The 13,709-nt window shown below is 39.0% G+C and overlaps 1 protein-coding gene across 4 annotated transcripts in view; it reads right to left on the reverse strand.

The window, feature by feature from the left end:
* The window catches only part of LOC136748225 (death-associated protein kinase 2), a 30,495-nt gene extending 19,230 nt beyond the window's left edge, over positions 1–11,265 (reverse strand). For 2 of the 4 annotated variants that reach the window (XM_066701804.1, XM_066701801.1), the window contains exons 1-2: positions 11,177–11,265; positions 9,711–9,868 (exon numbers count right to left, since the gene is read on the reverse strand). In XM_066701804.1, the coding sequence (XP_066557901.1) occupies positions 9,711–9,787 (77 nt within the window). In that variant the 5' untranslated portion in view covers positions 9,788–9,868; positions 11,177–11,265. Of the gene's footprint in view, positions 1–9,710; positions 9,869–10,757; positions 10,942–11,176 lie in introns of those variants that run through there. The other 2 variants (XM_066701802.1, XM_066701803.1) reach the window with 2 other exon arrangements.
* Between the last annotated feature and the right edge of the window lie 2,444 nt (positions 11,266–13,709).

Raw genomic sequence — 13,709 nt, forward strand, 5'->3', positions numbered from 1 at the left:
TTGCCAGTTGCCTCCAGAACAGTACACTGAGATCCTGGGCCACAAACAGAAGTGTGATATCCACGGGTACAGACTTCATGACAGGCCACTAAAGGACTGGGCTGTAAAACTGGTTCCCACATTTCTGAAAAAAGTAGATGGATTTAAAAAAATGAAAATGAAAAGAAAAAAAGAATGAAAACAAAGACAGGTTTCAATAGCGAAGGAATGTAATATGCAACCAAACACATTGTTATTATTTAGATTAGATTAGAGAATCAGTTTGAAAAATATGATACAATCAAACAAATAAATAGAGAAACATTCACATATGCAAAAGACACAGTACTCTACATTCTTAATTCATTGGCCTGGAATTGCAATACCAGCTGTATTTACAGAATGCATATACAACATATATATATATATATATATATATATATATATATACACTCACCTAAAGGATTATTAGGAACACCTGTTCAATTTCTCATGAATGCAATTATCTAACCAACCAATCACATGGCAGTTGCTTCAATGCATTTAGGGGTGTGGTCCTGGTCAAGACAATCTCCTGAACTCCAAACTGAATGTCTGAATTGGAAAGAAAGGTGATTTAAGCAATTTTGAGCGTGGCATGGTTGTTGGTGCCAGACGGGCCGGTCTGAGTATTTCACAATCTGCTCAGATACTGGGATTTTCACGAACAGCCATTTCTAGGGTTTACAAAGAATGGTGTGAAAAGGGAAAAACATCCAGTATGCGGCAGTCCTGTGGGCGAAAATGCCTTGTTGATGCTAGAGGTCAGAGGAGAATGGGCCGACTGATTCAAGCTGATAGAAGAGCAACTTTGACTGAAATAACCAATCGTTACAACCGAGGTATGCAGCAAAGCATTTATGAAGCCACAACACGTACAACCTTGAGGCGGATGGGCTACAACAGCAGAAGACCCCACCGGGTACCACTCATCTCCACTACAAATAGGAAAAAGAGACTACAATTTGCACAAGCTCACCAAAATTGGACAGTTGAAGACTGGAAAAATGTTGCCTGGTCTGATGAGTCTCGATTTCTGTTGAGACATTCAGTTGGTAGAGTCAGAATTTGGCGTAAACAGAATGAGAACATGGATCCATCATGCCTTGTTACCACTGTGCAGGCTGGTGGTGGTGGTGTAATGGTGTGGGGGATGTTTTCTTGGCACACTTTAGGCCCCTTAGTGCCAATTGGGCATCGTTTAAATGCCACGGCCTACCTGAGCATTGTTTCTGACCATGTCCATCGCTTTATGACCACCATGTACCCATCCTCTGATGGCTACTTCCAGCAGGATAATGCACCATGTCACAAAGGTCGAATCATTTCAAATTGGTTTCTTGAACATGACAATGAGTTCACTGTACTAAACTGGCCCCCACAGTCACCAGATCTCAACCCAATAGAGCATCTTTGGGATGTGGTGGAACGGGAGCTTCGTGCCCTGGATGTGCATCCCACAAATCTCCATCAACTGCAAGATGCTATCCTATCAATATGGGCCAACATTTCTAAAGAATGCTTTCAGCACCTTGTTGAATCAATGCCACGTAGAATTAAGGCAGTTCTGAAGGCGAAAGGGGGTCAAACACAGTATTAGTATGGTGTTCCTAATAATCCTTTAGGTGAGTGTATATGTATACAGACAGGGTAAGAAATCTGAAAAATCATATTGAACTTGGACAAATCTCATAAGGTGTTTTCAAATTTAATTGATAAAGTTCACACTGCTTTTGCTTAATGCGAAAGCTAGCATTTACATAACACATTTATAATTGGTGATTTATAAAACACTGTAAATTAAACATTATTAAAAGCAGGGTTTGATAGCTTTGATAGTTCAAAGAATGTGCTATACTATAACTTACCAGAGTAACCAAGTCACATTTATTAAGTAAAGCAATCATTCAAAAGTAAAGCAAATGCATGTTTATGGCCACAGAAACAAGCAAAGAGCTATGATATTTTCTAACATGACACTTCTTAGCATTCTAGTATGTGTGCAAATATGCACACTGTATGTATATATAAATAGGAAGTTTAAGTGTTCAGTTTTGCAACGTAAGTGTAAAAACCCGTGAGGATAATGACTGCTTCACCACAGAGAGAAGCTGTGTGATGGTGAAGATATAAAAAGGAGAAGTAGAATGAAAGCTAAAAACTTGAATTGTTGCACAGAACTGAAAATTTAAAGCAAACTATTTGAAGAAAGCCCATCTCACCAGCTATAGTTTGGGAACAACCAGTGGTAAGATGTCTCTGTTGGCTCTTCAGCCTTCTTTATATCTGACAGTCCTTTGGTTATTGCTTTATTCTCACAAGACAGAATTACCTAAAGGACTACTACAGGCATTATGTTTGCTTGAAAATGTCAGAAAATATGAAATCTTAAAAAGATGATTACAGAATCAAAGGGCCCTTCTTACAATACAATGAGTGTTATAGATCAGTTAGGGTTTTCTATGCATTACTCTTTTTTATTTGAAGGCAGGAAGACTACTACCTCTACTACTACTACCACTACAGATAAAATGCTGGCTCATGGTTAATAGTCCTGGCACCTAATGCTTTTTAAAGTAACAGCCAGTTTCATTGACTTGGATGCTGATCCGCTGTGACCATACATAGTTAGACAGGGAATGACAGGGGAGGATCACAGACTTTTTAAATGTAAAACATCTTACATAAATCTCCAGGGAGAAAAATAATCTTCCGTGACATTCCTGATAACTACATGAAGCTACACAATCAGCAACTCTTTGAGTTAATAATAGACACAGACTGTGCAGTTAGTCCACCTGTTGGCTCTTCAGCATTTAACATGTGTGTGTGAGTATGTGTGTATGTGTATGCGTGTGTGTGTGTGTGTGTGTCTGTGTGTGTGTGTGTGGGGAGGGGGATAGATTAATTCAGTCCCTTGACAGTGTCAGTCATTACAGTGGATTCCAGCAGCCCTGTATTTTCCTCAGGAGGGTCTGTTTTTAGACTCTCCAGCCCTCACCATTTGTTTCCATCAAGCGATGTGGGATTCGAAAACACTTATAGACTGTTTACAAGTTGCGTTATTTTGGAAACAGCTCCCTCAGATACTAGTCAAACAGAGAAGGGTAGGCGACCCACCCTGGCCTGGACAGCAACGCATATTAAGAGGTGAAAACATTCAGTGTTTATCCAGTTTGATCTAAATAAATACCATAACTACAATAATCTTATGGTCACTGGGAAAATATTATATCGCTGATTCCTTTCCTCTATATAAGATTCCTGCCTGGAACAACAGGTTTAAATATTCAATTTAAATATTTATGATTAACAAACAAAACCCTGTTAAAAATTACAAAAGATACGTTAGTTGTTGTTTTTTTCTCAGAGGTCCAAGCATTATTTCTTACAAGCAAGACCTATCTAATATGACTGAGGGCTCACCAAACTTTGAACAGGAAGCAGGAAAACAGGTGAAGATAGTACTGCTGCTCAGAAAACAACAACACAGGAATGTTGTTCAGCATAAATGTCTATTAAACAAACAAGAAGGGAAACAGAAACAGAGTAATCCCTCAGAACAAATGAAAGCCATGATAACTTTCACCTGACTCATTAATTTGCATTATAAATAAATAAATAAATAAATCAAGGGACTCTTCCTGATAAGTTTAATTCTTTCAAAATTAACTTAGATAGAACCCTTTTCTGAAAGTCAAGGTTATGTTTTATGTAAATAAAAAGAGGCAAAGGACCCCACCTGGAAATTTAAGGTGGGGACCCACATAGTCCCAAAGTAGCCTGCTCACAGGAAGCACGTTGTTAGTTTGTGTGGATTGTTTGTCTGCCTTTGTACAGCTGTGATGCTAAAGTTCAGAATGGAATGGTAACCTCCCAACAGAGCACCAAAACAGCTCCTACTACAGCCCCACTACAGCACCACCAGCAATCAACAGATTCAGACATCTGGGCATCAAGGTTTTGCAGGCTTTTTTCAAGGGGTTTATTTACAAGGTTTGGGTCAAAAAACAAAGACAGAATAGAAACAGACCAAGTTAAACTTGTCTGCAGTTTGTATTTTACAGTGTCAAGCTGAATGGATTACTTTCATGAATGTAGGAATGTTCATCAGGCCCCCAGCAGACAAAGAATGCTGTTTCATTAGGCCTTGATGACAATACCTCAGACAGAGCAACAACAAAAAAGAGGAAAACAATTAAGAAACCATTTTCTTCCATATTTGCAATGTGATGCAATTTAATCTGGATGTTCCCCCCCCCCCCCCCTTTACGCCAGCAGTAATGGAAGCATACACCTAATAACAAAAACTGTGCCTCGGCTCACACTGTGCATTAGCATTTATGTCATCATTTGGTATGGACAGCCTGTGGAGGATGTTTGCAGAATGAGATATATATCACAACACCATTTACACCGTCAGTAAATATGTAATGCAAATTGCAAGAAATAGCAGGATTTTGGTCAAGTGATTTATTGAGAGCTTGGATTAAACACAAAACAATACATTTGTTTTTCAGTACCAAGCATGACTGGATTTCGTCTTCTAAACTGCTGGGGGGAATTCGGCTCATGGTCTCAACGGGGTTTCTAGTTCCGGCAGCTGAAGACTATTAAGCAGCACACAGCTGAGAGTCTACTCTCCTCTCTGGCCTGCCCACTAGCCGGAGATTTTTCACAGAAGAACATCTTCATGAAAACAAAGACAATGTCCATAAGGTAATTCAAATAACTCTTCTCTTTGTCTTGTATTTCTTAGCCTTCCAAAATGAAATCCTCTGTGTAAATTGCATATAAATATCTTTCCAAATAAATGTAAGCAGATTGCCAAAAAACAGTTCACAACCCATTTATGTACGCATAGGAGATTATTCAAGGAATTCATTTTTTAAAAGCTTAGGGCTATAACAGGTCAAGGCAGATGCTGCAGTTAAAACATATGGCATTACTATATATGTAACATTACTGAACCCTCTTTCCCTGGTGTAAAAATAAGTGAGGTTTGTTTCCAAGTGACTGTGAAGCATCACTTGTTGAACTATTATGAATGTAGAGGAAAATCGTATTTAAAAATATGTCTCAAATACATTTGTAAGACTTTATTTATACTTCAGATATTAATAATAAATAGTAAAATGTATACATGAATTTGAAATGCTACAAGCATTTTGATATATGCTGCATAAAAAACAAATTAAGAATATTAAACAAATACATTTAAAATATACATGTTTTATATATGATTGATGTGTCAAATATATGTTCTTCAGGTGCATATTTCTATATATTATAAATATGTATTCTTTATGGGAGCACATTGACCCATACAGGAAGTCTAAACCTGTAGCCGGTCATGTCAGCTATACACTGAACTCAGACTGTCAGACACAGTAGATGGCAAGTCTGACCTGCTCTGCTGTCTGACTGACCACAGTTGTCATTTTAAAGTCTCGAAACAATGAGGTTTGCTTGTTCCTTGTTCCTTGCTAGCAAGTGTTGCACAAGCTGAACAATAATATCCACACTGGGGTCTGATATCTAGTGTGTTATCGTTTTTTATGCAGCACCATAAATAAAGTGCATATAGAAAGTCTACACCACCTTGCACACCTAGATTAGGCAACACTGACATGTTGAAAGGTGAATTTAGGCCAAAAAGTTCAATTTTAGTTTAGTCAGACCACAAAACTTTTTGCACCATGGCTAAAGAATCTCTTGATTGTTTTTTGCATACTTCAAACATGATTCGAGGTGGGCTTTCATGAATACCATACAGGCCAGATTCGTGCAGTGCTTGGGATGTTGTTGTCACATGCACACTTGTCCAGTCTTGGACAAGCCTGTAGCTCTTGCAACATTGTCATTGGCCTTTTGGTAGCCTCTCTGATCAGTCTTCTTCTTGCTCGGTCATCCATTTTTGAGGAACTTAGGCAGGGTCTTGATGATACCATACACCTTTCACTTCTTAATAATCATCTTGACTATGTCCCAAGGGGTATTCAAGGGATTTGAAATGGTTTAAAATGTGTCCCCTGATCTGTACCTTTCAACACCTTTGTCCTGGAGTTCTTTAAAAACTCGTTGGTGCTCATGGTTGAGTCTGCTTTGAAATGTACTACACAGCAGAGGCAACCTAAAAGCTGTTTACCCTGAAATCATATGAATCACATAAAAAGGAATGTACAGAATACATAATGCAGTTTAAATATTCAGAGCAAATCAGAGTGAAAAACTGATAAAGAAAAGAGAAGAATGTATTGAGATGCACTTCTGCCATTAGTTGGCATAAGCAACACACTTCAGAAATATTGTAACTGTTTTTAACACATACAAGCCACTGTGTATGCAACGGCATGGAAAAGCTGTCAAATATCCAGTGCATGAATTTATACAATAAACATTTCAGGTGGCAGGGAGTTGTAGAACATGCCAACTCTGTCAGTCTCTGGCTGTCATCTGATATTCATTCAGTGAGCTTCTATGAAGACAAATCCCTGTGCTGCACTATGAACTACTCGACTGAAATTGAAACAGCTCCCAAATGGAAGGCAATAACTACAGCCAGGAACAAAGGTTGGTCTGAGGTAGCAAATAAACTGTTTATGATTCCTCCAAGAATGTCCAACGCCCAGCGTGCGATAAGTAAATGTCCATTTCTCACCCAGCCACCAGAAATGGGTCAAACACCTGCAAAAGAGCTCTGTGGATTTATTTCTGCTGTTCACAACAACACATACTATGCTTTTCCCACCCTATAAATACAGCAACCAGATCCACACAATCCCCAGATAAAACTATTGTAGGCACAGAAATGTTAACTTCTCTTACACTTATTGGAATGCTTGGCAGTAGAGTGAAAGGCAAGAGGATTATATTTAATGCTATCATTTTGGCATATTGAAATTTAAACAATCCTACATGCATCTAAATGAATACATTCATGATGATCGAATTTGATCTGTGCAAGTATTTGGCTCTTCATTTTAATTTTTTAAGACACAATGATCTGTTCCCCTCATATCGAGGTGTCTAATCTAGAAAACATATGTCACGATGTTGGTCTTAGGCTCCATAACACATTATGCTCAATTTTTTGTAACACAGTATTTACACACAAATTCAATAACGATTGCAATATCAATCAAATCACTGTACCAGGTGAAAGTATGTGGTAGTGCACAACAGCATTTATGTAAAGTCTTTTGGTTGTGTTTTGTATTTCTTTAACCTGCAAGCCCAGAGGCACGTTGAGAAGATACAATGGAACACTTCACACTTTGAATACCCCAGACACCTGATGCACAGTGAAAATTGCTCTTTCATTCCTTCTCAGTCAAAAAGGACTGGGTTCTTGGAGGGCGTAAACAACCCCTTGTGTATTGGAGTTTTCACATCAGATGGATACATGAGGATGAAAAGAAAGCACAAAGAATAGTGACTTCAATCTTCTGAAGTTGCTCTGTCACTTCTTTCCAATGCAGCACCCAGATATCAAAACATATCTCACTTCCTGTCATCACCAGCCATGTATTTGCTATGAGGAACCCTTTGCTGAGCATGGTAGTGTTAAGGATTAAACAAATATGCACAATTGATTTCACTGAATAGCCACGAAGGACTCAATTGCTTCTGGGAACTATTCCGATCCTCAGATATGGGTACCAAGGTGAACAGCACAATCTAACACCCTGCTAATGTTAACAGGCAACAGCACAATGACAACGATGTCAGTGTTGGTGAATGTCAAAGAAGTACTTTTACCAAAATATTCATATTCAGGAATTTACAAATGTTCAAAAAAAAAGCAAACACTTGCTTTGTTAAAAGTAATTTCTATTTGGTTATTTTCTCCTGCCTGTACCCCCCAGAATTCTCTCCAGAATCCAGAATGACAAGCTGACATAGGCAGTAATAGGAAACATACAGTGGTAATATGAGCAGTCTTGGTCAATACTAACTTTACCACATACATGCTGGACTAACTTTGTTTTTAATCTCTTATCAAACAAAGAGAAATGTTTTCCACTGTGTTGTGTCTCCAGTTCAGTAGTAAATATTGTACAATTGTTTTTGAATGTTGGAACAATACCATGGGGGAACCATCACCTGGGTACAACATGACTAATCAGGCCATATGGTTATTCCAATGATCTGGTGACGTGAACATTTCAAGACTGTATTCACTGAGGACCCACTTAAATAACCTCCTTCTCTGGAACTAAATCACCATCAAAATCCCCCCTGACAGTGACCCCATAACCAGGAAATCAGACTCACACAGCCCCGCTACAACTTCCAATACCACAAGAAATGACTGTGCAAGAGAGCATTCGCACACAGCACAGCTGAGCCTTGACTGAGCACTGATGTCTACTCGGCGGTAGGTGACAACTTTCTATCCAGCTGGAGAGGAAAATCTCTCACACTGTGGTGAGACTTTAAAAAAAGCCTTTCCGTGTAAGGTAGCAGTTCATTATTTCACTTTCTAATGAGCTGCTACTGAGAAGACGTCATCAAACACGTCAAGTAAATTCCACAGGACTGCACAACAGGATTCCCCGTTAACAATAGCCGACTCTTTCTACTGAATGAAATTTTCACAAACCAATCCTTTTAAAAAACAGCCAGCTCTGAAAGCACAGTTAGCCTGTAGACTGGCCGAGGTGCACTCCACTACAAAGTGGAAAACGTGAACAGAACACAGTTATGGTAAATATACTGTAATACACAGAGAGATATGCAGTGATGAAGCAGTGGGTAGCAAGAGCTCACCAAGCAGGCGTCTAACAGACAAGACCAGAAAGAAGAATAAACTGAAAAAGGCTGACAATTATAACAATCAATTCATGTTTTTTTTATAATGAGTGCTAGAATAGTTTGGCTTCAGAAATAAACTAAGTCACTATTGCTCAATATAGCACAACAGCACATTCACCAGGTTTGTGTAAGAATCTTTATTACTGAATATGATATGAATGAATACAATTGGCGGTTTCCTCATGATTTTGGTCACAATCACTACTCCTTATATTCCCACATGCTGACAATTTTCATGAAGGAAGCTGTAGCATGATCCTAAATCATGTTATGTAACGTTACAACACAGCATTCCTGATTCTGCCCCATATAATTACTGAAGTTATGCTTGCCTTTCCTTGCTAGCAAATTGTATGACTTCCTGAGACGTTTCTTGTATTATTATTTTTACTTCAGCCAAAACTTCTCCTTTTACATGAGAGTGATGGCGGGGGTGGTGTGTAAGAAGAAACAATGTAAAAGAAATAACATTCATCTTCGGGATCATGGTTTGAGGCCTCTGCCAACACTATGATGTTGTGTTCCACTGAAGGGACTCTCATCAGGTTTTTCATTGTTTGACTCCAGCTAAACTGGATGAAGAAATTAAGTGTAATAGGGTCCTTCAATGAAATAAACTGGCTCAGGTTCAGATTAATGCTCTACACAGGCCACCAAAGAGGCAGCTGGTAATAATGCTACAAATATAGATGAAAATGAAGTGTGAATAGGTCAAAGGTTACAGGTCATGTGTCCCAGAGCAGGCAAAATATAAAGTAGGTAGGTACAGTTACAAGTACAGTGTAGTGAACAGGGGTTATACCTGTTGACTCACATGGGGAATAATGTTTAGGATTTAACATAGACTTGTCTACACAATGACAGTATGCCCTTACCTTCCCAGCTCCTCGCCTATTTCATAAAAGTCATCCACTTTCTGTTGCTTGAACACAGCCATGCCCGATGTCTTCATTGAACTCTGTTATTCCCTCTCAAACTCAGGACGCTTAACACAGTCTTGACACAGTCCTCTGCATCCTTAGCAAGTCCGGCCCTGTGGAGATGGAATACACATCGTATTAAGGGAAAGCCAGCCAACAGCCTGTAGTGAAGTTGTAGCCTTCTGCTAGATAATAACACATTTTTCCATCCACAAGTTTCAGCACGCTGTTGTACATTCCTCAGGAAATGAGAAACAAGCTTCAGTCTTCAGACTGTATTTGTATCTGGCCTACAGTATCTTAGAAAATAAATTGGGATCTTTAGTTGTACCTCTGCAAAATATAACTACTAAAATGATATTGTATATATCAAGTCTTTCCCTAAGTAGTATATCATTCCTGTGGTGATAATTACATATATGATTGATTTGATAGTCTTTCCCTAAGTAGTCATTTTAAGTCTGAGCTTTATTTTTTTATTTTTTAAAGACAAAGACTAACTGATTTCATTGTATTTGTCTTCACGTCATGTAAAAGTTAAAGCCAGTTTGAGACGATCATACTGAAACAGGCAGCTGACTAAGTTCTGTTATGGTATATGCACACTTTATGTATAAGGTGAGTTGCAACACAAAAATACTAAGATTAAGGTGAACAATCTTACTATAAGTGCAGTTTCATATGGTTCACAAGTTTGGACATGTATGCAGCTCAGGTTATTGCTTTGATTTTAAATATCACATTTCCATTTGGGAAAAACTAAAAAAAGTCTGATATGTAAAGACACCGTGGTGTTCACACACTCACCAGTATGCAGCATGTTAAAGCTAAGATAAGGATCGTCACGCTATGCATGTGAGAATATAACCTAGATGCATGGCTTTTAAATGGTTTGATAATTAATCATATTGGCTCAATTATGATCATCATCATCATTATACTATTATAATAAAAACAGTACTGTACAGATTGTAAACTCTCCTATTAATTCATAACCCATACATCACCAGCGCTTGTACTTTCAGATCCATCTGTTCATCTTGTCTCTGTCTTTGGTGTAAATGCCATTTCTGATTTCAAAGCCAAACATGCCTCCCTGTGCTGTTGATTCTGCACTAAGGCTGTCCCAAGGGCGTGAAAACTAGCTAGATAACAAGCAGGCAACCACTCACTACTAATGTGTATCTTCTAGGCACAGTGATAGATAACACACATGAAGCATGCCTATTGAACCTACAACGTGTATAAGTGGTTCCTTTTATAGATCATAGCAATAAAAACCAGTTATTAAGGTCAATCCATTGAGTGAATTCTTTCGAGAGAGAAAAGAAAATTCGCTGGATCACATTTGCCTCACAAACTTTTAAAAAATACAGGTTGATCTTTGGGAAGAACAGTGTGTACTAGATGCTCGTCCTTACCGGTCTCTCTCCGCCGCTCATCGCGTCCCGGCTGGGCTGAAGTGTCAGTCCGTCAGCTGTGCCGCCTCAGCCCGGCGACACGTCACTGCTTCCAGCTCTGACAGACGCCCCCTGCTGTCCACAGTATCCTGCCTGTTATTGTGCTCAACAGAAACCAACACACACACACACACACACACACACACACAAAACGTTGCGTCCTCTCTCTCTCTCTCTCTCTCTCTCTCTGTGGTTATAATGTTTATTTAGTTATGTGTGTATTAGCCTGAGCTCTTTGACAGATTCACAAAACCAAGACATACTCCTGTGTTTGTTGCAAGTTTTAGTGTCAGGCCTATCCCTGTGTGAGCGATCGGGTACAGTGGGCCAAAGTTAATGTAGCGCTCGTCTGTAGAAATGCACAAGAAAAAAACAGGGACTCGCTGAATATATTGTAAAAGAATAACCATTAGAAAGTTTGCTACTCTGTGTCAACACAGCACCATTACTGAATCTCTAAACGTCACAAGCAGCCAACATAATTATAAACAGCTGTTTCCCCCACCACCACCATAGATAAGCAACCAAATATGTCCCGTCTCCTCCACAGCTAACACTCAACGGCCTGTTTTTAGATGGAAAGATCATATCAAAATGTGTCATGGTGTTATTTCATGTTCCAACAATTATCTCACTGTCTTGAGTCTTGATCATTGATGTATTCCAATCAGATGCACTCATGCTGTGGCCTGTATAAACCAAGTGAAATAAAACCTGATCAGATCAACAAATCTGAATTTCCCCAAATTCCAAGATCAGCGTAATACCTGCTTTGAAATACATAAACGTGCATCAAAGGGAAAGGACTTCAGATAAAAGACGCACTTCAAGAGTAGCTACAGTTTAAACAGGCATAGTGTTTACTACAGGTCTACCTATAACATATCAGCAATCATCTTTCCATATGGCAGGATCCTACTACAGTCATCTGGTCTTTTATAGAATCAGCTGTCATTGGAATAGGGCAGTGAGGTGATTTTCAACATCTGAGTCTGTCAGGAGAAATCAGTGTAGAAATCTGGGTCCCAGAGCAAAGTACTCCTACAGAAATACAGCTTTAATCAATGTGTTATTATTATTGATTCAGAATTAACTTTCCAGAGAAGATCTTCCATTAATTTTAATCCTTTTCTTGTGTCCAATTTCGAAGGCCAATAAAGCCATTAGATTCATAACTACCTTCTTATGCTTAGATACTTGGATCACTCAGTTATTAATGGACACCAAACAAGCACGATGGGTCGAATGGCCTCCTCTCGTTTGTAAACTTTCTTATGTTCTGATACAGGAACTGCTGGGGAATTTTAACAATCGTCAAGGGCGAGGCACTCAGGTGCTTTCTAGGAGTTCAGGGTTAAAGATCATATTGGTTTCAGAGAAGTCAGCTTAAAAGGGCTTTTCCTCAGCCTTGATCTCTGCTCTCACTTTGCAGGATCTCCCACTCCCGACACAACTGGCTAACAGGACAAGCAGCCCCCTTCTTTTTGCCAAACATTTCCGTTCTTTCTTGTGCACAGCTGGCCAGTGTAAGAGGTTTCTCCCATTTCTGGTTAATAAGCATCTTCTGAAACTCCGCCGTTAAGGACTTGCGTGTCTGGTTACAGCTACACACCATGCCGAGCCCCAGCAATTGTTCAGTTTGAAAGTGTATTCACTTTTGTGGTGGTCGATTTTAGGAAGACAAATATAGAGCCCATACTTTTCAAATCCACGAATTTCTGCATTACTAAATGCAATTCATTCTTTTGGTGTGGAGGCTCCTGCTTGCGTTCATCAACTTATTTTATACAAGACACTGCTGCCACCTACAGGAGTGAAATGGAAAGTGCAATAGCATCATGTGAATACAGCAAAGTAAACATTAATTAACTGCGAAATTTAAATGGCTTCAGAGAGATAACAGCCTTGAAAAATTAATAGGTAATTTAAGCTGGAGGGGGGATTCTAAAAGGACAAAGAGGATTGTTGTGTGATCTCTAATGGACAAACACAGCAGCCTTGCTTTGCAGAGACTAATAAAAGCAGTGGGAACAGCAAATTAGATAAGAGTGATCAAACAATACAGCAGCCAATGCCCTTTACAAGATAAAAACATCCCACCATCCATGGATTGTGTAGTGTGTTGAGTAGCATAGATGGAGTAATCTCGATGCTTACTTTAACTTTCCCAAATATTCAGACTTCAGCCGTTAATGCCATTTGCTCCTTCACAAATAAATCAAAACATGGTGTCGAGAACAGAGAATGAAGTTTTGTGGACAACCTATACATAGGAAGGAAACCATTTCTAGAAACAAAATCCTATATGGAATTCAAATAGCAATCCATCCAGCCTTCAACCGATTGGACTAAATTAAACTTAACTAAATGTATAGATCCCATATAAATAGATATTTACCTGACAGCATTAGGAACAATATAAAATCCTGACCCCTATGCAAGAGTCATCTTAAAAGACTTGATGCAAATCTCCACTAACAACACAACGTGCATC

Source organism: Amia ocellicauda, chromosome 4, assembly GCF_036373705.1.
Source record: "Amia ocellicauda isolate fAmiCal2 chromosome 4, fAmiCal2.hap1, whole genome shotgun sequence".
Taxonomy (NCBI): Eukaryota; Metazoa; Chordata; class Actinopteri; order Amiiformes; family Amiidae; genus Amia; species Amia ocellicauda.